Source organism: Panthera uncia, assembly GCF_023721935.1.
Source record: "Panthera uncia isolate 11264 chromosome C1 unlocalized genomic scaffold, Puncia_PCG_1.0 HiC_scaffold_4, whole genome shotgun sequence".
NCBI lineage: Eukaryota > Metazoa > Chordata > Mammalia > Carnivora > Felidae > Panthera > Panthera uncia.
Window position 1 is genome coordinate 33,743,473 of NW_026057585.1, and position 27,193 is coordinate 33,770,665.

At 36.8% G+C, this 27,193-nt stretch overlaps 1 protein-coding gene across 2 annotated transcripts in view; it reads left to right on the plus strand.

Annotated features, from left to right (window-relative positions):
* Nucleotides 1-7,982: 7,982 nt before the first annotated feature.
* The window catches only part of ZNHIT6 (zinc finger HIT-type containing 6), a 105,270-nt gene continuing 86,059 nt past the window's right edge, over nucleotides 7,983-27,193 (plus strand). For both annotated transcript variants that reach the window (XM_049618477.1, XM_049618476.1), the window contains exons 1-5: nucleotides 7,983-8,834; nucleotides 9,966-10,031; nucleotides 10,118-10,224; nucleotides 10,309-10,394; nucleotides 19,405-19,508. In XM_049618477.1, the coding sequence (XP_049474434.1) occupies nucleotides 8,173-8,834; nucleotides 9,966-10,031; nucleotides 10,118-10,224; nucleotides 10,309-10,394; nucleotides 19,405-19,508 (1,025 nt within the window). In that variant the 5' untranslated portion in view covers nucleotides 7,983-8,172. The remainder of the gene's footprint in view (nucleotides 8,835-9,965; nucleotides 10,032-10,117; nucleotides 10,225-10,308; nucleotides 10,395-19,404; nucleotides 19,509-27,193) is intronic.

The following is a 27,193-nucleotide window of genomic DNA, read 5'->3' on the forward strand; positions in this document are numbered from 1 at the left end:
AACTGAGTAATATCATGGGAAGCCCATAAGAAGGGTGTTTGGGACACCTCTGAAGTCATTTCAGAAAGTTACTATCATCCCTATTTTTTAAAGTTCTATCTGAGAAATCCAGCTCCTGAAAAGATAGCAAATTAATAACACTATTATCTCCTAGAGTTCCCAAGGCTAATCCTGAAGATGTTATATAAGTGAGAGGGTGCTAATGAATCTTGGAGCCTCCTCAGAAAGTCTGAGAAACCTGCAGAAGAGGGAAGTGAGTTGGGGCCCATTGCAGTGGGGAAAGAAAGGCCTAGAGTCATAGATGGACCCTAATGGAGATGGAACAGGGGTAGAATAGAGGAATAGTATCTCTGGGTGTGCTCTTGTCTACCCACATTACCCTAGGTGGATCACAGCCCACCCCAACTCGAGATGGGCATAACACAGCAGGGCCAGCTGAACACCTGCCAATGGAGGTGGCATAACATCGGGGAAGCTGATAACTATACGTACAGGTTGGGTTGCAACAGGTTCTCTTCCTTCTACCCCGGGTTCTGGGTAATACCACAGAACACAGCAGCTCTTGAGAGCAATGGCAAATGCAGGCGTACTGGGAGATGGCCTGAGGGGCATATTCTCCTCATGGATGAACAGATTCTTTCTAATGGAACCCTGGCTATAACACCAGAAGCTTTCTACCCACTCTCCTCCTTACCCGCCACCTGGAAAAAAAATCAGGATCATAATCCAAGTCTCAGGATTTTGAGCCTCCCTTTCAAGTATGAATTACAGTTGAAGTTGCTGATATTCCCAAGTGAAAATGAGATCACAGGGGAAAATATTAATGTATCTGAGGAGTATAATCCAAAATTTCTTAGAAAACTGGACAATTTGTACTAGCAGAGCAGAATTAATGGATTTTTTTTAAGTAAGAAATTTGAATGAGTAATGTCCAAAGAGATAACGGAGAATATTAGCAATATGAAGCAATAATAAGCTGGATAAACTGCTGTATATATTTTATACATATTTGTGAAAAATATGGTGATTGAAATGAACTTAGTGGATGGACTAAGATTGGATACGATCAAATAACAAATCAGCAAGGTAGAAATTAGTTAGGGAACTCTCCCAGAAAGCATAAAGAACCCTGATAACAAAACCTGACAACATTACAAGAAGAGAGAGCTACAGACAAACATCTGTCATAAACATATATGAGATCTCCTAAATAAAATATCAGCTTGTCTTAAAAAAATTAAAAGACAATCTGACAATGACATTGTTAAGTGAAATTAAATGAATGAGTGACATTCCATTTTCATGGACTGTAAGACACACTATTGTTAAAATGCTAATCGTCTCCAACTGATCTACATATTCCACCCAATCCCTGTCAAAATTCCAGCAAATTCTTATGCAGAAATTGATAAACTCACCCTGAAATTTATATGGACATGCAAAAGACCAAGAATAGCCGACACATTTAAAAAATATATTTTTTGAGTATAGTTGGCACACAATGTTACATTAGTTTCAGGTGTACAACATGGCAATTTCAACACCTCTATCTCTTATACAATCCTTACCAACACAATTTTGAAAAAGAACCAATGTAGGAGGACTTAATTACCCAGTTTTAAAACTAAACAAAAAATTGCAGTAGTCAAGGAAGTTTGTGGTATTGTTACAAAGATAGGCATATACAATGAATATTGTATGAATATTCAGTGAAACAGAATAGAAAGTCCAGAAATAAATCCTTACGGTTGTGGTCACTTATTTTTGACAAAATATCAAGGCAATTCAAAGGGGAAGGATGGCCTTTCCAACAAATGGTGCTTGGATCAGAAGAGAATTACGAAAAATAAATCAATTAATTTGCACTATAAAAAAACTCAAAATGGATTATAAATCTAAAGGTAAGAGCTGAAACTATAAAGCTTTTAAGAGATATAGGAGAAAATCTTTGGGGTGTTGGGCAAGCCAAAAATTTATTAGTATGACACAAAAAGCAGAATTCATTTAAAGAATTGATAGACTAGACTTCATTAAAATGTAAAACTTATGCTCTTTTAAAAGACAAAATTAGGAAAATTAAAAACAAGCCATATACTGGTAGAATACATTTGCAAACCATACAAGGACTCGGTATTATCTATTGCTGTGTAGCAACTGCCCCGAAACTTAGCAGTTTAATACATCAAATATTTATTATGTCACACAATTTTCTGAATGTGAGGAATCGGTGCAACTGTTGGCCAGAGCTACAGCCATGTCAAGACTCGACTAGAACTAGAGAATCTGCTTCTGAGCTCACTCACATGGCTGTTAGCAGGCCTCAGTTCCTTGCTGGTTGTTGCTGGGGCTGCTGTAAGAATATCGGACAAACTGTATGGCTTAAATAACAGAAACTTGCTTTTTTTTTTTTAATATTTATTTTTGACAGAGAGAGAGAGAGACAGAGACAGAGCACAAGAAGGGGAGGGGCAGAGACGGAGAGAGGGAGACACAGAATCTGAATGAAACAAGCTCCAGGCTTCGAGCTGTCAGCACAGAGCCTGACACTGAGCTCAAACTCAAAAACTGTGAGATCATGACCTGTGTTGAAGTTGGACACTTAACCAACTGAGCCACCCAGGTGCCCCCAGAAACTTATTTTCTAATAGTACTGCAGGCTGGCAGTCCAGGATCGAGTGTTGGCGGTTTGGTTTCTTCTGAGGCCTGTCTTTGTAGATGACCTCCTTCTTGCTGTGTCTTCACATAGTCTTTTCTCTGTGTGCATATATCCCTGATCTTTTTGTGTCCAAATTTCCCCTTCTAGATATACACCAGTCATACTGAATTAGGTTCCACCTGAATGGCCTCAGTTTAAGTCAATCACCTTTCTAATGGACTTATCTCCAAATATAGCCACACTTTGAGGTACTAGGAGTTAGGGTTTCAACATATGAACTTTGGAGGGACACTTCACTTCACTGTTACATGAGCCCTCCTGGTAGGGCAATTCAGAACATGATAGCTTGCTTCCCCCAGAGTGAAGTGGGAAAGAGAGAGAGCAATTGCCTGAAAGAGTAACCACAGCCATTTTTCAAACCTAGTCTCAGGAGCAACACAATATACTTCTGTATGCTGTCGGTAACACAGACCAATCCTGGATAATTTGGGAAAGTTTTATATCATTAAGGAATATCTTGGTAGCTATCTACCCAAGATTTTTATCCATAATATATGAAGAACTACTATAATTTGACAATAAAAAATAACTCAATTAAAAATAGGCAAAAGATTTAAATAAATATTTCACTAATCCAGACAGAGAAATGGCCAGTAAGCACATGAAAAAATGCTCAACATCATCAGTTATAAAAGAAATTCAAATTAAATTCATAGTGAGATACGACTATACAACTATAATCAAAAAGACCGACAAGAAACACCAAGTGTCGGCAAGGATGGAGAGGAACTGGAACCCTCATACATTGCCAGTAGGAATGTAAAATGGCATGGCTATTTTGGAAAACAGTTTGACCATTTCTTAAAAATTAAACATAAGGGAGCCTGGGTGGCTCAGTTGGTTAAGCACCCAACTCTTGATTTTGGCTCAGGCCATGATCTCAAGGTTCATGAGCTCAAGCCTCACATCAGGCTCTGCACTGACAGTGTGGAACCTGCTTGGGATTCTCTGTCTCCCTCTCTCTCTTCCTCTCGCTCTCAAAAATAAATAAATAAACTTAAAAAAATTAAACATAAACTTGCCATATGGCCTAGAAATTCCACTCCCAGGTGTCTACTCAAGAGAAATGAGACTGTGTGTGTGTGTGTGTGTGTGTGTATACACACACACACGTATGGGAATGTGGAAACAATTTTTTTCATTATACCAAACCTAGAAACAATCCAAATGCTCATCAATTGATGAATGAACAAAATATGATATATCCATACAATGGAATATTATTCAGCAATAAAAAGGAATAAACTACTGGGGCACCTGAGTGGCTCAGTCAGTTGAGCGTCTGACTTTGGCTCAGGTCATGATCTCATGGATTGTGAGTTCAAGCCCCGCATCAGGCTTGCTGCCGTCAGGGCAGAGCCCACTTCAGATCCTCTGTCCCTCTCTCTCTCTCTGCCCTTCTCCACTTGTGCTCTCTCAAAAATCAGTAAAACATTTTTAAAAAAGGAATAAAATACTGATACATGCTACAACATAGATGGACCTCAAAAACTTTATGCAAAATCAAAGAGGCCAGGCTCAAAAGACCACATGTTATATTATTTCATATGAAATTTCCAGGAAGGGCAAATCTATGGGGAGGGAAAGTACATCAATGGTTGCCTGGGGCTGGAGAAGGGAACAGGGATTCACTGCAAATGGGAAAAAGGAAATTTGGGGTTGAGGGGGGTACATGGAAATGCTCTAAAACTGGATTTGGGTGATGGTTGCACAACTATAAAATTTAAAATTAAAATTATTGAATTGTATGTTTATAATAGGTGTATTTTATTTCATGTGAATTATACTTCAGAGAAGCTGTTAAAAAGATGCATATGATAAAACAATACTATGTATTTCACAAAGACATGTGTATATATAGGGAGCCATATCAAATGTATAAGAGTGAGGGGCAGGGTAATGACAGTAGGGATGTACAAATAGTGACAATATTAAGGAGAGGGTTGTCACGCATGAGAAAAATAGGCCAAGAACCAGGGATTTGATTACCTCAACTTTGTCCTCCGTGATCTGAAAGAGAAAACAATTAAACAAAGCTATCATCAGCAGGACTTCCAAAATTAATAGTAGGATGAAGAAAGTAATACTCCTATTTGTACAATGCTTTACTGTTTACAAAGCTCTTGCACATATACTTTCTCATTTAATTCTCAAAATAGCTCTGTGAAATAAGTATAAATATCTCTATTTCATAAATATATTCACTGAGACTTGGAATGGTCACATAGCTACTGGCAAAGGAGATTTAAACCCAGTGCTTTCCCCTACCTCCCTTAATTGGCTGATCCATTCAGATTTTTTCCCCCAGATATTTGTAATTAGACAAGTCTCCATGATTTTATGCACTGAGGATATACAAATCTTGGAGTTGCGGAGTGGCTGTATTTTTTAGCAAGTTACATGGAGAAGAGAGACAATGTGCCTTCAAAGAAAGAAGAGTGAAGCCAATTCAGTGACAAGAGGCCATGTGGCCACAGAGGCACACATTCACACCCTCGTAGCCATGGAGATGTGCCACCCAGACAGTGCAGTCCAGCTGTCAGCTCTAGCTGCAGAGAGGCCTCTTGCCCACGATCATGCCCTTTCTGGGGCAGACTGTATCAGATGACTGAGTGGGGCAAGATATAAAGTATGAGGCAGTTCTGCCTGAAGTGGGCCGCTCTAAAGAGAGATGCTTTCTCTGAGCTACGCATCAAGTTGACCAAGGCTTGTCAGACCTGTATCACAATTTGAATGCTTCCTCTGGCCAATTCTGCTTGCTCTCCTTTCTTTTCACCAGTATTGATTCCTAATAACTCCTATCAGCATTTGTTTCTGAAATGCCCAACCTGCAACACATCACAACACATAGCCATACAAAATAAAACTCAGGCTTCCAGTCTTTCTGGTTCCTGCCTCTTGGGTGGACATAGCTGAAATTCCACTTCCTGGCCTTTATCTTAGGCTCTGACCAGAATGTTAATTTTCTGTTTCAGTGATGCCACTAATAGCCACGTAATCTTGAGCAAATCATTTTATTTCTCTGACTCTTTGTTTTCTTACTTGTCCATTGAAGGGTCAGGAAAGGCCCTTCTAATCCTCCTTCTGCAGTCAGCCATACAGTTGACTACACAAAGTGTCTGCTGGGCCACTGAAATGATTTTAACCATCCTTAATATATACCTTTTCATGACACTTCAGTCACAGCTAAAAGGCTTTCCTAGAAAGCACTCCCAGGTTTCTGGCTGTTAAAATGAACTCAACTATGATTTTGGCAAAGGGCCAGTTCCCAAAGTGGTTAGGGGAGCTGCAAGGTGATGCCTGGCACAGAGGCAGGAAACAGAAGTGATAGTACAGCAAGAAGATATAAAGTGAAGGAGCTGGGCTGGTCCCACTATTCCAGTGAGGTGGAAAAAGGAAGGAAAGGAGTTTGAGGAAATGGATAGGAAGTCAGTGACAGTTCCATATAACTTCTGCCTCCCTTTCTCTGTCCCTGTCCTGTCTCCGGCCTTGCATACAATGCCATGCTCTATACTCCAACAACCCAAAGTTCTCGCCTTCAGGACCACCCAAGTGTCACTTTTCCTTCAAACTACCGTTCAACAATACCACCACAATCTCTGATATTTCCATTAAAACTACAGTCCCACAGCATTGATTGTTTAACTTAGGTAACTGATTAGCTGGAATGCTATTGAAGAGCCTTACTTGCGTAACAATTTTTCCTCCAGTGGCTGTGAAAAAAACACACAGATCATAAGAAGAACAAATGTAGGAACAAAAGTTTTAAAATCTTACAAAGTCTTTATGCGTCTGGTGTCTAATCTGTAGTTCCAGAACTTTCTTTGTATTCTTAAATGGAAATCCAGATGGTTTTATTTTCTTGAGGATCAACACTCCTTTTTGTTGCTCCCATCTCACAAATCTTATCTTTAGCAAAAACCACAGGGATTCTTCCTGTCATTTCTGCTTTCCCCAGTGTAAATATGTAATCTAGTCTGAAAATCCAGTCAGGCTTTCTTTGACTCCATGGGCATCTAGCACCTCTATCTCTGAAAGAGACTATCCATATGATTCCTCTGGAAACTTCTTTCTCACTACCCATCAAGAATATTTTACTAAACTTTCCCAATTTACTTCAGTGATCCTTCCAGCACTGCTTAATCCCTGGTGCCCCAACTAGGTTTCAAAATTATCTCCCTCCCTCCCTTCCTCTGCTCACCCAATCAAAATTCTCATTTCCTGACCAACTTGCCAATGAGTAATACAGCGAAATGCCCATCATTGAGGAGGTAATACAAAGCAGCCTACAGGTGAGAAGTCATTTCTTTGAAGTCTCCTTATGCAGCAAGAAAACTATATCTCCTATAAAGTCTCCTTATACAATGAGAAAAACACCTCGCAGACATGATGTGATGATTCCTAATATACATAATAGTGTATGTAATAATAATAATTTTGAAAAGTAACTGTGGGTTTTAAGATTTTATTTTTAAAGAATCTCTACACCCAATGTGGGATTTGAATTTACCACCCTGAGATCAATGGTCCCATGCTCCACTGACTGTGCCAACCAGGCACCCTGTTTTTGTGTGTGTGTGTGTGTGTGTGTGTGTGTGTGTATTTTTTAGATCTGTTCTTGGGGATTGACCTTCTGGCCCAGTCTTTAAATAGGGAGATATCTAGATCTAGATAGATCTAGATCTAGATAGTCTTAAAGAGAAAATCCTGTAGGATTCTGGGAATGGGAAACTGGCTGTGTTGTGCACTGTTACAGAATTGAAAGAATAAAAGTTAATTTCTTCTTTCCTATCTGAAACCTCTCAGGATACCCTGTAACACTAGCCACCATATGTTGAGTTTATTTCAGTAACTATTAGCTTATTTCCACGTATGATTCCATTTAATCTTCACAATAATATTAAGATTTGTAATGCAGTCGTCTCCAGAGTACAGGTGAAGAATGAAGCTTGCAGAGGCGTGGCATTAGCTTTTTCTTCTATTTTCATACAAGATTCATCCTTAATGCAGATCAGGGTGGGTCTTACCATCCCAAAACTGTCAGGGTTTTACACTGGTCTTCTCCGCCTGGCACCTCTGCTCTGTACGGAAAAGTACGGCCTCGCCCAGATGAGGGGGGCGGGGAAAGAGGGCGGAGGCTGCCTCCCCCCAGGGGATGGGTTTGGCGAAGCCCCGCCTCAGAAGAGGGAGGCGTGGCCTCACTCGGATTCTCTCGGAGGCTCTTGGCCCGACTGCCGCAGAGCCGTAAAGGGCTCTAAGAGTCGTGAAGTGGAAAGGCACGGAAGCGTTGCTTTACGACGATTCGGGCGGAAGCGCCAGGCCGGCGTTTGCTGCTTGCGGCTTTCGGGCTCACACGTGGGTGGTTTTCGGTGTTCCGGCTCTCAATTCATTCCTTTTGGCGTGGACAAGCCTCATTGAAGGACAGAGTGGCCGCAAAGGCCAAGGGTCGTGAGCTGATGAATATTGCTGTTGAAAATGAAGAGACGTTGGGAGGAGGTCTGCAGAGTGGAGCGGAGGGGTCGCGGCTACGGCTCAAGTCCGGTAGGGAGAGAGTCGGGGGCACAGCCGAGACGGAGGCCGGCTGTGTAGAGGCGGGGAACGGATTGACAGGAATGGGGAAGACAGAGGATAGAGAAGGAACTGGGCAAAGGGTAGAGGAAATGCGAGTGGACCTAACGGTTGTGAAGCAAGAAGTTACGGACTGGTCAGAAATGGAAGAAGGGATGCTGGATGGCCGATGGGTAAAGCAGGAGGTAGAGGATGGACCTAAGGTGAAAGAGGAGAAACCAGGCACTTTGGAAGTGAAGCAAGAGATGGATAGTAGTTTTGTGGTAAAAGAAGAGAAGGTGAACGAAACAGATGTAAAGGAAGAGAAAGTGAAGGTGAAGGAAGAGGTAATGGACTGGCTAGATGTGAAGGAAGAGAAGAAAGCTACCATGGAGATAAAAGAGGAGGTGTTTGTTGGTCAGAACATAAAAAAGGAGGAAATGGTGGATGAAATGTGTGTAAAAGAAGAGAAGTATTTTCCAAAAGAAGAAGTGATGGATGATACAAAGATGAAAGAAGAACCTCACATAAATCCCCCAGTGGGCTTCAAGCGGAAACTGGCCATGTCCAGGTAGGACAGGGAGAAATTCATTGGGGGAAATGCTGTAGAGTCCTCCGTTGTCTAGATTGAAGGAAATCTAGCAGCCAGATGTAGAATAATGAAAAATAAATGCAAATTTTGGTCCCTGAAGCCTGCCTGTTGGTGGTGGAGGGAAGGGGGAACTGGGAAGGCAGGGTTTTGTCAGATGACAACAAATACAGTGAAAATACTTCAGGCTGTTAGTGTCCAGTGGACAGTGTGGTCAAATCAGGAAGTGAAAATTCTGGGGACCAGAAAACCCTTGGGCCAGATTCTGGTTTGACTTAATATGCTCTTGACACACTATTATTCTTAAAGAGATGATAGAGATAAGGAAAAGTCCAATAAAACTAACAATGAAAAAGTGGAGAAGTTAAAATTAGATAAAAATGCACTTGAAGTCTCTCAGTTGTCTAATTTATGGGTTCTATGAATATTTACTGCTTTTGATTTAATTTCCTTATAGTGTGTGATCATGTGACAGCATAGGAAATAAAATTGGGACTGTTAACTGTTAGAACACAGTGGGCCAAATAAAAATAACTGTAGTTTGGTTTTCAGTATCCCAAGATCCTAGAAGAGCAATTAAAGATAGATGATGGTTAATAGTATTTCTAGGCTATTTTAATCCTTATTCTAAGTTGGCTGTGGAGTTGAGAAGAAAAGATGCAGCTGACATTTTGTAAATTTGACTGGGTCTTATATTCTTTTTCTGGTGTGTGTGCCTTTAAGTATCTAAATTCATGGATTGGACTTCTCATTAATGCGTGCACATACAATTGTTAGCAGATTGCCAGGAATTACAAGTTAAAACGTTAGTGAATGATACCATTCTCTGATTGCAGTAGAAAAAAGAAGTCAAAAGTGAGATGATTTTTTTTTTAATTTAATACGTCTTCTTGAATTACGTAGTACTGACAACACTGTAAATGTTATTTGGAGACCGTTTCTTAGAGAATTTTCTAAGGATGTTAGACAGCTGTCAAGTATTTTATCGGTTCCTGGCATATACTTTATTCACTGACTACATGTCTATAAATTGGTTGTGATGAGTAACTCACCATTTAAAGTTTATGAATAAATAAGTAGAATTAATATTAAGTTTCTCGTGGGCTTTTGTAGGTGTGAGACTTGTGGTACAGAAGAAGCAAAGTACAAATGTCCACGTTGTATGCGATATTCCTGCAGGTATATACGTAATTTCCTACCTTACTACCTCTCTCTATACCCTTCTTACCTCAGAGTATAAAAGTACCTCCTCTTTGTCTCTTCAGTTTGCCCTGTGTAAAGAAACACAAAGCAGAACTGACATGTAATGGAGTTCGAGATAAAACTGCATATGTTTCCATACAACAGTTTACTGAAATGAATCTGCTTAGTGGTAAGTCATCTTATGCACAGCAGATTGGTGATTCCTGGCCATTGCGTATGTCATTTGTTTATTTTTCTATTTTGAAATTTTTAGATTATCGATTTTTGGAAGATGTGGCAAGAACAGCAGACCACATTTCTAGAGATGCTTTCTTAAAAAGACCAATAAGCAATAAACATGTAAGTATTTCTTTTCATCCCTTACAGTTACAATTCCTTTTACTCAGTTAGATTCATTTTTAAACCTAATAAATGTATTAAGTGACTACGGTGATCCAGAACTATTGCAGTTACTAGTGATACATCTATGACCAGAATGAAGTTCTTCCCCTCATGGAGCTTGTAGTGTGGGGAGACAGATGAGAGGCACAGCTATAATTTCAGACAGAGTTAAATACCTGTGGAAGATAAAGCACAGGAAATTAAAGAAAATGAAAATGGTGTTTGTTGGGAGGAGATTGTGAAAGTATTTTCAATATAGGAGTCAGGAGAAGCTTCTCAAGAGATGACATTTAAGCAGTGATCTGAATAATGAGAAAGAGGCAGCCATGTGAACCTTTGGAGGAAGACTATCCAGGTAGTGATAAAAGCATAAGTAAAGACTGGCTTAGGGGGGCAGGTTGGTACATTTGATGATTAAAATGGGGACAGGGTGACTGAAACATAGTTGAGTGAGGGAGAGAATATTGAATATGAGGTTAGAGAAACTGGTAAGGGCTCCTAATACAGTCTAAGTGAAAATAGAAGCCATGGCAGTGTTTTGAGCACGTTTGCTTTTTCAAAGAGCATTCATGCTGCTGTCTCAAAAATGAGCATTAGTGGGCAAAAGTGGAAGATTGAAAGCAGGGAGTCCAGTTACAAAGTTATCACTGTGGTTGAGATGAGAAATGATGGTGGCTTGCATAATACTGTTAAATTATGGGGAAGTGACTAGATTCTAATTTTGAAGGAAAAACTAACAGGACTTGTTGTTTAAAAAATTAATTTTCATACCCTTTTATCCCTTTTTCATTCCTTCAGCAGTATGCAGAATTAAAGTTTACATGTTTGAAATATATTTCAACTGCCATTCTAGAAATTCTTTAATAGTGTTATTGAATCATGTCATGGAATTATGTTCCTTTTTCAAAGGCCATTTTGACACTGGAGTTGCAGAATTTTATTGCTTTTAAAACACCTTATTTTATTGGTATTACTGTACTGATACGGACTTGACATTTCACATATCTGAAAGGAAAATTGTCATTCATCAGCATTTTTTCTCAAGATTAATTAAGGATAATTAAAATTCTGCTTAGGAGCACCTGGGTGGCTTGGTCGGTTAAGTGTCTGACTCTTGGTTTCTGCTCAGGTCATGATCTCATGGTTGATGAGTTTGAGCTCCATGTCGGGCTCCTAACAGGCAGTGTTGAGCCTGCTTGGGATTCTCTCCCTCTCTCTGGTCCATCCCTGCTTGTGTGCGCGTGTGCACACATTCTCTCAAAATAAGTGAACTTTAAAAAAACATAAAATTCTTCTTAAAAAATAAATTACTCTTTAAATTTTTTGTTTTTATCGTGAAATCTTGCATACATATAAAAAAAGGATAAAATAGGAATACACTGTTCAATGAATAATCATAAAGTGGACATCCATTAACTACCACCCAGGTCTAGAATTAGAACATTATCAACTTCAAAAATGCCCTGCCACTCCCTTGTGCCATTCCCTGATCCATTTTTTTCTTATGAATAGTTTTCTAGTTTATGACCATATTACAATTTATTTATCCATTCTATTGTTCATGGACTCTGGGTTTTCTGTAATAACAAAAAAAAAAAAAAAAAACCCTTAAAACTGAGAACACTTTTGTTAATGAATTTTGGGTTATGTGCACACCTGTTTTTTCTAGGGTTTACGCCTGGGAGTGAAATTGTTTTATTGTGGGGTGTGCATATCTTCAGTTTTACTGGATGTAACCAAAACATTTTCCAAAGTGGTTATACCAGTTTAGACTCCCAATGGTGTACATACCTGTTGTCACATCCTCTCCAATACTTGATATGGTCAGGGTTTTAAAATTTTTGTAAATTTGATGGCTATGTAATTTTACTGGGGTTTTTCACTTGCAGTTCTCTGATTCCTTATGAGATTGAGCATCTTTCAAATATTTTATTGGCCATTCGGATTTCCTCATGTGGAATTCCTGTTCAAGTCTCTTGCTCATGGTCAACTTTCTTTTTCTTAACTGGTTTGTAGAGATTCCTTGTATTTCTTGGATGCCTGTTGGTGGTTGTATATGTTATAAATACTTTCTTCCATTCCCAGGCTTATTTTTCACTCTCTATAGTGTCTTTGATGAATAGATGGTCTTAATTTTTTAATATAGTCAAATTTATTGTACATTTCCTTTATTGTTAGTAGTTTTATGTATTTATAAAGAAACTCTTTTATACTTTGAATTTATGAATCTCTTCTTCCGTAATTATTTTCTAAAAGCTTTATGTAAAGCATTGCATCTTGCATTTATGACTGTAAACTACCTGAAATTAATTTTTGTGTATCATGTGGAGATCCCATTTAATTTTCCATATGGATAATCCACTTTCTTAGGACCATTTATTGAAAAATTCATCCTTTCCCTACTGCTCTGTAGGACCTCCTTTGTCATATCACACATCCATACATGCTTGCGGCAGTTTCTGACTTATCTATTCTATTCTGTTGGTCTACTTATCTATATACACCAATACTACACTCCTTTATTTGTAGGTTGTTTTTTTTTTTTAATGTTTATTTATTTTGAGAGAGAGAGAGAAAGATGGCAAGAGCAAGCAGGGGAAGGGCAGAGAGAAAGCAGGAGAGAGAACCCCATGCAGGCCCCTTGCTGTTAGCACAGGGCCCAACATGGGGCTCGATCTCACAAACAGTGAGATCGTGACCTGATCTGAAATCAGGAGTCGGAGGCTTAACCGGCTGGGCCACCCAGGCACCCCTCTTAATTGTAGTTTTTTACTGCAACTAATTATCTCATAGAGTATTTCCTATGACTTTGTTCATTTTTTAGAGTATGGCTATACTTTAGTATGGGTATGGCTGTTAGTAATTCTATAAAAATGTGAAGAATCAGCCTGCTGACTCTACAGTCCCCTAAATTCTCCTGGGAATTTTGATAGGGTTTGCATTTATTTTATAGAGTAACTTGGGTAATTGGACTTCTTTACAGTATTAAATCTTGAAATCCTTCACTGTGTTGTATCTGCATTTACTTAATAGCTTTAGTATCTCTCTAATTTTCTCAGTGGAGATCTTACACATTTTTTGTTAGATTTATTCCTAGGCACTTTATTTTTTCATGCTTTTTTAAGTAGCATTTTCTTTTTTTGTTTTTTTATCTCTTTGCTGGTATTTAAGAATGAGATTTTTGTTGTTATTTTTTTTGTGTTATTATAATCTATGTTTTATAGCACTAAAATTTATCCCAGTGCTTTATCAATAGACACCTTGAGATTTTTCAATTATATACATTTGTGAAGTTAATACATTTATTAAACATTTCATCACAATTTCTTTTTATCTTTCTGTCCTTATTCTTCTCTTTCTCTTGTCTTACTGCCTTATGTTAGGACTTCCCATTCAGTGTCAAGTACTGATGTTGGTAGTAGATATTTATGTTTTAAGCCCCAAGTCCACACAGTATGCAGTTAATCCCTTTGTCAATGAGTTGTGATAACACATGTGAAGTAGTATCTACTAGGCAAGCTCATCAGAGATTCACTGCCCAAGGTTTTTATGGGGGCTGGTCACATAAGCACCCTCTGCCTAGCGAGTGCCAAATTCCAGACTCCCAGAAGAAAAGGAAATCAAACCATATTGTTTTACAGACAATTCAGGCACAGTGAACCATACTTACTATTTTAGGAAAAGTTTTATGTTAGTTTAGGGAACCATTTACCAGTCATTCAAATTCCCACACACTAGCCTAAAGATAACCGTCTCAGGCCCGCTATGTTACCTCTTCTGTACATACTGTTTTGCAACTCCTGATCATAGAGGGGAAACTTTCACAATTGCACCATAACGTTTGCTCTTAAATTTTTTCTAGAAATAATTTGATGACTAGATTATGGAAATTCTAGTCCTAGTTTGTTATCAGATTTTATCATGAATGGTAGTTACATTTTATCAAATACTTTTTCTGTATTTGATTATTTCATTTGTGTTCTTTTAATCTATAATTTTCTAATAATAATGAATAATATTTTAATTGATTTTCTATTTTAAGCTAAACTTGCATGGTGTGTCATTATCATATCAAGCTTTTTATACTTTGCAGAATTCATTTGTATTATACATATATATATATATACCTTATCCATGCATTCATTTTGTATTTCTGTGCATTAGTGAGATTGACCTCTCATTTTCCATTTTGGTATTCCCAAGTTTCTGTATCAGTATGATTCTAGTTTCAGAAAATTATTTGGGAATGTTCCCATTTTATTCTTGGATGCATTCACTAATATTGTAATTACTTCTTCCTTGGGAGTTTGGTAAAATTTATTAAGGAACCAGTATGGGCTTAGAGTTTGGGCCACTGAGGTATATTCTTTACTATTTGTGGGACTGTGTGTAGGTTTTCTGTGTCTTCTTGAGTTAGTATTAATAGATTACATTTTTCTAAGAATTTGTTCATTTGACCTAAATTTTCAAATTCATTGGCATAAGGTTCTTCATAAACCTTCTCCTTTGCATGTCTATAGGAGTTATAGTAATTTCTTTTGTAATATGGTTATTTATGTCTTTTTTTTCCTAGATCAGTTGCTATTACGTTTTTTTCTATTTTGTTAATGTGTCCTCTTAACTTTTGTTATATCTTTTTTATGTTAGCTTAATTGCATTATGATCAGAGAACATACTTTTTTAAGTTCATTCCTTTAAAATGCATCAAGACATGGGGCACCTGGGTGGCTCAATAGGTTGAGCATCCAACTTCAGCTCAGGTCATGATCTCATGGTTCGTGAGTTTGAGTCCCACATCGGGCTCTGTTCTGACAGCTCAGAGCCTGGAGCCTGCTTCAGATTTTATGTCTCCCCCTCTCTCTCCCTGTTCCCTGCTTGCTCTCTGTCTCTCTCTCTTTCTCTCTCTCTCTCTCTCTCTCTCTCCCTCTCTCTCTCTCTCCCTCTCTCTCAAAAATAAATATAACATTTAGGAAATCAAATCAAATCAAATCCATCAGGACTTGTGTTTATGGCCCAGCATATGGTCAAAGTTTTAATGTTCTCTGCTTAAAAAAAATATATTCCGGGGCACCTGGATGGCTGAGTCAGTTGAGTATCCAGCTCCTGACTTAGGCTCAGGTCATGATACCCAGGTCGTGGAATCAAGCCCTGTGTTGGACTCCGTGCTGAGTGTCGAGCCTGCTTGGGATTGTCTCTCCCTCTCCTTCCTTCCCCTGCTTGCATGCATGTATGCATGTGCATGTGCACGCTCGCTCTCTCTCAAAATAAATAAACGTTAAAAAAAAAATTCTGCAGTTGCTGAATATAGTACTCTATATATACTTTTTAGGTCAGATTTATTAATTATGTTCAAATTGTTTATAATGTTACTTTTATTTTTCGGTCTGTTTTGTCTATAATTTTTAAAGAGAAGTATGTTAACATTTCTCAATAGATAAAATCAAACAGATCTGTGAGTTTACCTTGTGATTCAGTTTGTTTTGCTTTGTGTGTTTTAAGGCTAAATTATTAAATGCATACCTCACGAAATACTTCATGGTGTATTTAACCTTTGGCATTATGAGGTAACCCTCTCTGTCTCTAGCTTTTTTTGTACTTTGACTAACATTTACAAAGCTGTATCAGTTCTTTGGTTGGTTTTTGTGTGGGCTATTTTTTTCCTTACTTAAGGCCTTTCTGTGTCCTTATGTTCTGGACATAGTTGGTTTCCAGTTTTTCTCCCATCTGACAATCTGTAACTTTTAACTGAATCATTAACCTCATTTACATTTTAATAAAATTACCTGTATATTTGACTTTAAGTGTGTCACCTTAGTTTTGCTATTTGTCCCAGTTTTTTTTTTCTTTTTCTTGTCTTTTGGGCTGATTTTGTTTTTTTTTAATCATTTGAATTTTTCTCTTTTATCAGTTTAGATATAAGTTTATCAGTTTAGATATGTTTATATATCAGTTTAGATATATACCCTTTTTCTATCCTTTCGTTGGTTAAGCTATACATTACAATATGCATGCTTAATTTGCCAATATCTGAAGTTAAGCAGTACCTGAACCAAATGCCTAGACAATGCAAAAGACCTTAAAACAAGAGTTGGCAAACTTTTTCTCTAAAGGGTCAAATAGTAAATATTTCTTCCAGGCCAATATGGTTTCTGTCACAACTACTCAGCTCTGCCATTGTGTAGCAAAAAAGCAGTCATAAACAATATTTAAACAAATGGGTGGGGGCTACATTCCAACAAAATGTATTTATAAAGATAAGTAGCAGGCAAATATAAGTTTATCAGCAGTTAACTTAAATTCCATTTAACCCTATACTGACTTTTCTTCCTGTTTCAATTCTTTAAATTGACTTTTAAAAAAAATCTCCATACAGTAGTTACTGTTTTATTCAGCCAGTGTTTATTTGGGTTTATCTTTATATTTCCCACTGTCTTTGCTCTTTATTCCTTCTGTCATCATCTTAGACCCTTTATTCCTTCTGTCATCACCTTAGACCCTTAGAGATCACTTTTTTTCTGCCTCAGGTACATCCTTTAGAATATCCTTTAGAGACGGTTTGCTGGTTACCACCCCTTGGGTTACTTTGTAGATTTTTTGAATTTTTATTTATTTCCCATTCTTCACTCTAAAATGATTTTTCTCTATAGAATTCTGGGTTTAGAATTATTGTTCCACTGTCTTAGGGCTTCCATTGTTATTGTTGCAAAGTCATCTGTTGTTTTTAATTGCCTTTGAAATCTTTTTTACTCTGGATGCATTTTTTTATGTTTTCTGTTATTTGTACTATAATATGAACATGCATCTTTTCTTTTTCTTTATCTTATTTGAGAATTGTTAGATTTCTTGAATCTGTGTTGTATCTTTGATCAGTTCTGGGAAATTTTCAGCCCATTTCTTATTCCTTCTGTCTTCTAAAACTATCATAAATGTAAGTTAAATCTTCTTCCTACCTATCCTTTAACTTAATTGATTTTTTATCTTTTTTTCTCTGTAGTGTATTCTGGATATGTTCTAGTTTTAGTTAGTTCTTATGAAAATTTGCTGAGTCAGTTTTTATAGTTTCTCTTCACTGCAAGTATTTTCAAGCTGTTCTTTTTTTTTTTTTTTTTTTTTAATTTTGCATAACTGTTCTACAATCTGTGTGATTCTTTTAGTGTCTGAATACATGGAGAATTCTCAGCTACCTCTTTTTTTCTCTTTTGGTCCCTGCTCGCTAACCTTTGTTTTCTTGTATTCCTTATGCTTGCTTATTTTTTATTGAGTGCTACTTTTTTTTCTTAAATGATTTGTGAGAACTTTTTTCAAGAGTAGGACACAGGCCTTTTATTCTGCCAGGTACCTGGGAATATTGCAAATCTGGGCCTATCCTAAATCAAGTTGAAAGTTTAAGATTCCCTTGACCACACAAGCAAAGCAAATCATTTCAGACCTGAGCAAGAACTGGCCCATGACCACAGCTTCTGATGAATTGTTTTTCCTCACCCCCTGCACCCTCCACTGTTCCAGTCATTCTGATATAAATTTCCTAGCATGCTCTGGGGGTAGGGTTTATTTCTGGTTCACCCTTACCTGAATATTAATTAGACATATTCTGTGACTCAGCCTCATTTCATGAGGGGTTCCTAAAAGATTAGAGTCATAACTCCTACCCTCTTACTGAGAAAGCTGTTGAAAGGAAAAGCCTGTATTTGCCAGAATTTGCAAAATTTGCCAAAAAAAAAAAAATCTGGAGAATTTTCAGCCCATTTCTTATTACTGCTTTGCTTACCTGTCCTGGTTTTCACTTCTTGTTAAATATTGGCGTGTATTTTCTTGTTTTCTTGTTAGCTCTCCAGTGTTTTTTAAGGTGATTTTGAAATGTATTTTATTACATATGTGTCTTTCCCCCATTCTCTGATATTCTTAGATGTTTTCAGTGGGAGAATTGGTCCTTATAATTGTCACCATACTGAAACCAAAGCCCTATAAGTTATAAACTTGCATGTAATTTCTTAAATTATTTCTCTTTTTAACAAGTGATAGCTGACTCTTCCTTTCCCTTGGCTTATGATTTAATTCTCTAACTCTTAGCGTTGCAAAACCAAAAACTTGCACTTACACTTTGCCATTTGAGTGTTCAAGGAAGAAAACTTGATGATATTACTTCCTTCACTACTTTCTGGTATTGCCTAGTTCTGCTCAGCCAACCCAGACGGGTAGTGGAGTAAAACATGTCAGAGCCAGAATATTCACATGTCCCATTTTGTATAGCCTACAGTAGTAGCTACATTAAGTTAAGCCTTGTAAGTAGGCAATGCCTTGGTTCCTCCCATGAGTGAACTACCTGTATAGTTGTATACAGCCAAGTATGGTATAAAACCTCAGAAAGGGGTACATGGGTAACTCAGTTGGTTAAGCATCTGACTCTTGATACCGGCTCAGGTCGTGATCTTGCAATCGTGAGATCAAGCCCTGCAACAGGCTCTGTGTTGAGCTTGGAGCCTGCTTGGGATTCTTTCTCTCTCTCTGCCCCTCCCCCATTTGTGCAAGTGTGCATGCGCTCTTTTTCTAAAAATAAACATCAAGAAAAAAGTTCAGTAAAAGAAAAGGAACTGTACAAGTAGCCCCTATGAATTACCAAATGTTTTTAAACATCTCATTAAATCCTTCTTTTGGCTTACAGAACATATGATTAACAAGACAGCCTCCAGAATTGGCTACATCTGGGTTTTATTACAGGCTCTCACTCTCAGAAATAGGTGTATAATGTTGGCATCTCATTAACTTTCCTTCCTAAATTGAGGGTAGTAGTAGGTACCAGTCTCAAAGTATTGTGAGGATTAAATGAGATACTAATGTTCAGCACAGTTTGTGAAACATAAGTACTCACTAAATGTTAATTATCATATTTTGAACACTGTTTTATTCACTGTTGAAATTTAAGGCATTTTAAAATTAATTTTTCTATTTATTTATTTTTGGTTGTTAGATGTATTTTATGAAAAATCGTGCTAGAAAACAAGGTATTAATTTAAAGCTTCTACCCAACGGATTCACAAAGAGGAAAGAAAATTCAACATTTTTTGATAAGAAGTAAGTTTCTAACTTGATTCTTAGTATATTGGGTATTCTAATTTGATCAGGAACATCTTTGAAGGTTTGGTTTGATATAGAGCATTGCTGCCCAAAGTGTAGTCTGTGAGGTTTTTGTTACTGGTCTGTGGCAAGATGATCGCACAAATTGAAAATAAGCATTTAGAAATTTTAACTAATTTTATGTCATGTGAATAATAAAAATTTGAGCTTACAGTTTATGTGTATGTGTGTGTATGTGTGTATCCGAGACCTAAGATACCATGGAAGGTTTCAGGGGCAAAATGATGAATCAAAGCAGGACCCTGCACAATTTTGACCCAAGCAGTTTGGCATTTATAATCCTTTCTACTTAGGGAAATACGATTTCACTTGAAAGCCAATGCTGAGGAAGAGAGAGGCTTGGAAAACTTACTCTGTAGTAAATCTGAAGTATAGATGATACAATAGAGATTAACCTGTGCTTTCTGAGAGTGTTAGGTCTGAAAGGTCCCATTAGTACAGAGGGGAACAGGATCCCAAAATATATCAAGTAGCCCACTAAATTATTAGATAATACTTTTCAAATGTCCACCTTCTGGATTTAGAGTAAAAAAATTCCTGAGTGAGTTCCTCCTTCCTTAGCCTCTTAGTAACTTAGTAACTGCAACTTAGTAACTTGCAGTTAAATTCTCTGGGCCACATCTGCATGATGTGGGGGTTGTACTAGGTAAACCCTAAGGTTCCCTTCCAGTTTTACCACTTCATAAATTGAAAAGGCAAAACCATCAGAATTATCATTACTCTAATAGAATTTCCACCTTTTCAAAAAAATGTTATATTAGGAGATGGTGTTACCCATTTATTTTTTTATGTTTCAAGAGGAATATTTATAAAAAGTGATTTTGCTTTTTCCTGGGTAGCTTTCCAGAAATAAAGTAATGTTTTGCATTTATCAAATATGAGATGATTCCACTGTGCATTTTCAAGCTGACATATTTAGAAATTGACATAATTTGTTTGTAATTTAAGGTAACTGGTTTATGTCTTCTCAAATATAAAATATATTCCTGTGTTATGAAGGAAACCATTCAGACTGATTGTTATGAGAGCTTAGTTCTCAGCACTAAAAAGCATGTACCCTCAAATGTAAAATTTGGGGGTCTCTATAAATACAAGAATGTATGTTAGAGGTTTTTTTTTTTCCCCTTCCAAAAATAAACATTCAGTATGTCTCTTAGATTTAGAACCCAAATTTATACTCAGTTATTTTGTTACACCTCAGATCTGTGAAGTGGCAAATTGGACTCTTTCTGCATTAATGCCTTTTGCTGGTGAATTTGCAATTGTCTGGGGTTGGTTTTCCTTAAATTTTTTAGTGTTTTCCCATGAGGACATTAGCAACATACTTCATAACAGGCTTTATTATTTTTTTAATATTATTAAAAAATTTTTTTAAATAATTTACTGTCAAGTTAGCTAACATACAGTGTATACAGAATAGTCTTGGCTTCGGGAGTAGATTCTCGTGGTTCATCACTTACTACAACACCCAGTGCTTATCCCAACTAGTGCCCTCCTCAGTGCCCATCACCCATTTTCCCTGCCTCCTCAACCCCTCACACCCTATCAACCCTCAGTTTGTTCTCTGTATTTAAGAGTCTCTTATGGTTTGCCTCCCTCTCTCTTATTTTTTCCTTCCCTTCCTCTATGGTCTTCTGTTAAGTTTCTCAAATTCCACATATGAGTGACAACATATGATACCTGTCTTTTTCTGACTGATTTATTTCACTTAGCATAATACCCTCCAGTCCCATCTATGTTGTTGTAAATGGCAAGATTTCATTCTTTTTCATCACAGAGTAGTATTTCATTGAGTGTGGAATCACACCACACCTTTATCCATTCATCAGTTGATAGACATTTGGGCTCTTTCCATAGTTTGGCTATTGTTGATAGCATTGCTGTAAACATTGGGGTACATGTGTCTCTACGAATCAGCACTTCTGTATCCTTTGGATAAATTCCTACTAGTGCTATTGCTAGGTGGTAGGGTAATTCTATTTTTAATTTTTTGAGGAACCCCCCCCCATGCTGTTTTCTAGAGTGACTGCACCAGTTTGCCTTCCCACTAACAGTACAAGAGGGTTCCCCTTTAGATTCAATTTCTTTGCTGTTTTCACACATGTAAAATGGAGCTGATGGTAGCTATTGTGTAAAGTTGTGACCTTTAGTGTATTAATTTACCTAGCCACTAACTGGAGTGTAGGAAGAAATGAGTGTATGTAGCAATTGTAAAACTAATACATCTTCATCATAAAAAAAAGTGTAATGGAAAAATAGCACCTATAAATTCTACTACGTGGATATGACCACTGATAACATTTCATGTTTCTTCTAATCATGTTTTCTTCTTTTTCCATTAGTAAAATACAACATTAAATACATAAGAGTATGCAAAGTTACATGGCTCTTTTCAAGTTCAAAATTATTAATATTTTTATGAATAAAAGGATACTTTTTTCTGCAGCTGCATTTGTTAATGCAAATCTGCCATATTTCTAAGTAGTGTATTCTAGTTATGACTACCATATTTATTTAATTATTACCATATTCATGAACATTTAGCTTATTTCTGGTTTTTAATTATTAGAAATGCCATAATAAACATTACATTAAACAATTCTTCCTTGAAGAAATGGCTTTGTGTGCTTACATGACTTTTTCTTTGCAATCAATCCCTAGAAGTAGAATTGCTGGATAAAAGACTGCATGCATTTAAATTTTTGAGAGGGGTGCCTGGGGCTAGTTGGTAAGGGTCTGACATTGGCTCCAGTTATGATTTCATGGATTGTGAGTTCAAGCCCCACATTGGGCTCTCTGCTGTCAGCACAGAGCCCACATCGGACCCTCTGTTTCCCTCTCTTTCTACCCCTTTCCTACTTGCGTGTGCGCTCTTCTCTCAAAAATAAGCATTAAAAAATAAAATTTTTGAGAGAGACTTCAAATTACCCTCCCCAAAAAAGTACTGCTTTGTATCTTCATCAGAAAAGTATATGAGAATGCCTATTGTAGTTATACTTGCACTTTAACTGAATGTAAATTTTTCTTGCATATCTGATTATTGGAAAGACTGAGCTCTTGAATTTTCTCTTTTAAGATGTGCTTTTTTATAGCTCATCTTACTCTCATAGGGAATATTTTCACCAGTCTGTTTATCCTTTAATTTGGTCTTACAGTCATCTTGATTCGTTTTAAATAGTTGTAAAAAAATTCTGTATAGTATAGAGATAGGAAAATGGAGTGGTTAAGAGCACAAATTGGACCTGAGCTACCTAGGTTCCTATTTATGATTAGCCTTCTCCTAGCTATGTGATATTAAGCTAAACCACCTAACTTTTTTGTCTTAGTTTCTCATCTGAAAATGTGACTAGTAATAATACTAAACTGGGACTAAACCAGTTTTCAGTTCCATTTGTGATATATGAGAATACCTATTTAAACATCTTGCTATCACTGAGTTCTCTCTTAAAAAAATATTGCTAATTTGATTCAAATGACATTTTTTAAAATTTCCTTTTATTTTTTTAAAAAAAATTTTTTTTTCAACGTTTTTTATTTTTTTTTATTTTTGGGACAGAGAGAGACAGAGCATGAACGGGGGAGGGGCAGAGAGAGAGGGAGACACAGAATCTGAAACAGGCTCCAGGCTCTGAGCTGTCAGCATAGAGCCCAATGCGGGGCTTGAACTCACGAACCGCGAGATCATGACCTGAGCTGAAGACAGACGCTTAACCGGCTGAGCCACCCTGGCGCCCCAAAATTTCCTTTTATTTAATTGCTACTGAGATGAAACATTTGACTACACGTTTCAGAGTGATATCTGAGTTCAAGTGTAAAATTTGACTTGCTGGAAGGAGGGGATACTACATCTTTTCAAAGGATTTATTTTCACTTTCCATGCCCCAGTAGTCTGTTTTTAAGAGACTCATTTTCAATACTCTTTTTCAACTTTCAGAAGTGATTAATGCTTTGACTCCGAGAAACCTAAATTTGAACATTGCCGCTACCATTTAGTACACAGTACGTGACCTTGGGCAAGATTGAATTTACTGCATTGAATGGATTAAATGAAATGATAACTAAAGTAGTACCTAGCACTGCTTCTCTTAGCTGAAACCCTTGGGGATATGGTAAATTTACTATATTCACTTCTAGGAGGTCTGGGGCAGTATTACATAAACAATACTATGTCTACAGTGAAACATGCAAATATTTACATTACAATGGGTAAATGATTGTTAACTGGCTCAGGCAGGTTTTGCTGGCTAAGGAGTTAAGGAAAAAAATCTTTAAATTTCAAATATTTGGGGACTTTGTTACTGGTCACATGAGATTTCAGTCCTGTATACTAAGAGGACTATTATAACTCCTAAAGTATTAAATTGCCCATTTGCTTATTTAAGCAGCTTGAGTTACAGTTTAATAAAAAACTCAAATGGAACTTGTTTAAAATTAAACATTCCAATGTTAATTTCTGAACAGAGTGAAGAATTCTTTGTGGTGTTTTTGTAACTTTTCTGTGAAGTCTGAAATTATTTCAAAATACAAAGCTTAAAAAACCTAAATACCCTCATGTGAAGTGTGACTAATGCTGTATAATTGTGCCTGAGTTACCTCTGTAGAACTATCAGTAGGTTATATAGCAAGTGTAATAGGTACCTTAGAAGCATAGGTTCATTGCAAACCCAAGTATCCTTTATGGTAGGAGTATTTGACCAGTATTCGACCAGTATGAATCTCCTAAGTCTCATATGCAAAATTGTGTGATGTGCAAATTTTTATAAGAATAGGAAATGTAATTTTCATGTTATAGTCAAAGGTGGAATATAACACTAACCAATCTGTGAGGTCAAAAATGTATTTAATAGTGATGAATTTTAGAGGACTGGTGAATTTACAGGAATGTCATAATAGGTAGCTTCAATGAATAAAGAAAAGTTAAGGGATGCTTATGTTAAGAATAAGTTGAGGGGCACCTGAGTGGCTCAGTTGATTACGCTTCTGACTTGACTTCGGCTCAGGTCATGATCTCACAGTTAGTGAGATCAAGCCCTGTGTCAGGCTCTGCTGACAGCATGGAGTCTGCTTGGGATTCTCTCTCTCTCCCTCTATCTCTGCCCCTACCCCATGCACATGTACACACACTCCCTCTCTCTATCTCTCTCAAAATAATAAATAAACATTAATTTAAAAAAAAAGGAATAAGTTAGGCTAAAGCAAGATTGACATTCTCTCTTAAAAAATAGAAGAGCTTAATAAGGAAATGTGTCCAGTAGAAGACTCACCTGCTTTCTCTGGAGCAGATCCCAGACCACTTCTTTAAAATAGTGACTCTTTCAGGGGCGCCTGGCTGGCTCAGTCGGTTAAGCGTCCAACTTCAGCTCAGGTCATGATCTCATGGTTTATGAGTTTGAGCCCTGCATCGGGCTCTGTGCTGACAGCTCAGAGACTGGAGCCTGCTTCAGATTCTGTGTCTCCCTCTCTCTTTGCCCCTCCTCCTCTTGCACTCAGTCTCTCTCTCTCTCTCTTTCAAAAATAAAAACTAAAAAATAAAATAAATAAATAAAATAGTGACTCTTTCAGAGCTAACTTGTTTACCTCCTCTCTTTGTGGGACATTATAAACTTATGTTCACTTTCACTCATTGCTAATTAATTACTGTTGGAAGAAATATGAAAGATTTATATGAAGAAAACCTAAACTGTACTGAATGACTTAAAAGATTGGAACAAATGGAAAAAGGTACCTATTCTTAGGAGACTCGGTATTATATAAATAACATTTCTTAAATGAATGATTTTTATATCTGATGCGATCCTAATGAAAATACTAATTTTGTTTGGTTTTGATTTGTGATTTTTTTTGAGAAGAAGGAAAGAGTTTATAATAATATGACTTATGTTCATTTTGAAAAATAAACATGGAAGAAGCACCAGGAAAAATATGAAAAAGAGTAATAAGGCTGGACTCATCGAACTTTATGAAGTTCTAGTAAAATTTTTTAATGTTGACATAGAAATCTATAGTTAGCTTAAATTATAGAAACTAGATATAAGGCTGTTTGGTACTCTAGCATCTGATGAAGGTAGCATTTCAAATTAATAAAGATAATTACTTAATAAATGGGGTTGAGTCAGTCAGCTTGCCATTTGTCAGAGGAAAGCCGGATTTTTAACTAGAATTTCAGGTGGATCAAAATCCTAAACTTGAAATAAAAAATACTAGTATATTTTCATAATCTTAAAGAGAGGAAATACTTAATCCAAAGCCATAAAGGAAAAAAAATAACTAAATTTGCATAAAAATTTTAAAAAATTGTGTGGTTAAAAAAGACCACAGTAAACTCAAAAGACCAACAGGACAAAAAAAAACTTTAACATGTATGACAAAGAGTGTTTATGCATTAATAAAAAAAAGATTGGTACCTAATTAGGAAAAGGGGCAAAGGATAAGACTAGGTGGTCATGGAAAGATACATATTTACATGTGTCATAGAAAGATATGTATATATATAATACATATATGCCGTAATAATATATGCTACATATATGCATATATATGCCATATATAATATGTGGCACATAAGTATTTATTGATAATATCTAATATAATGAAAGTATGGGTTAGCCAGACCAATTTGCTGTTCCACTGTTGCTGAGAATATACTTTAGTGGTCATTTTAGAAGGCAATTTGGTAGTATTTTTCAAAATGTTATATATGCCTACTCAAGGAAGTTAGCCTACAGATGTATCAGTACAGTTTATAGAGATACATGTATATCTGTTGCATCACTGTTTTTAATAGTGTAAAAACTGGCAACAACCTCAAGTGTTCATCAGTATGGATTGAGTCAAACTGATAGTCTCTTCACAAGATAGAATTCTAGGTAACCGGTAAACAAAAACAAATTAATTGTAGAAATATTGTCATGGAATGATATCCATGATATGTTCAGTGAAAAAAAAAGTTTAAACAATTGTCTGAAAGATAGGAACCTCACTTGTCCTGTTTATATACAGTTTGCATGCAGTGAAATGCACAGATCTTAAGAATACACGTGTTGAGTTTTGACAAATGCATAGATAGGCATACCTTTTTTTGTTGCATTTCATTCACTTCACTGTGCTCTGCAGATACTGTGTTATTTACAAATTGAAGGTCTGTGGCAACCCTACATCAAGCAAGTCTACTTGTGCCATTTTTCCAACAGCATTTGCTTGTTTCATATCGGTGTCACATTTTGGTAATTGTCACAGTATTTCAGACTTTTTCATTATTATGTTTGTCATGGTGACCTTTGTGATTAGTGATCTTTGATGTTTCTATTGTAGTTGGTTTTGGGGTGCCATAAACTGCACTCATGTGACAGTGAACTTAATTGATAAATGTTGTGTAGGTTCTGACTGGTCCACCAACTGGCCATCTCCCCATCTTTCTCCCACTCTTCAGGATTCCTATTCCCTGAGACACAACAATATTGAAATGAGGCCAACCAGTAACCCTACAGTAACCTCCGAAAGTGTTCAAGTGAAAGAAAGAGTCTCCTGTCTCTCACTTTAAGTCAAAAGCTAGAAATGATTAAGTTCAGTGAAGAAAGCATGTCAAAGCCAAGATGGACCTAAAGCTAGGCCTCTTGTGCCAA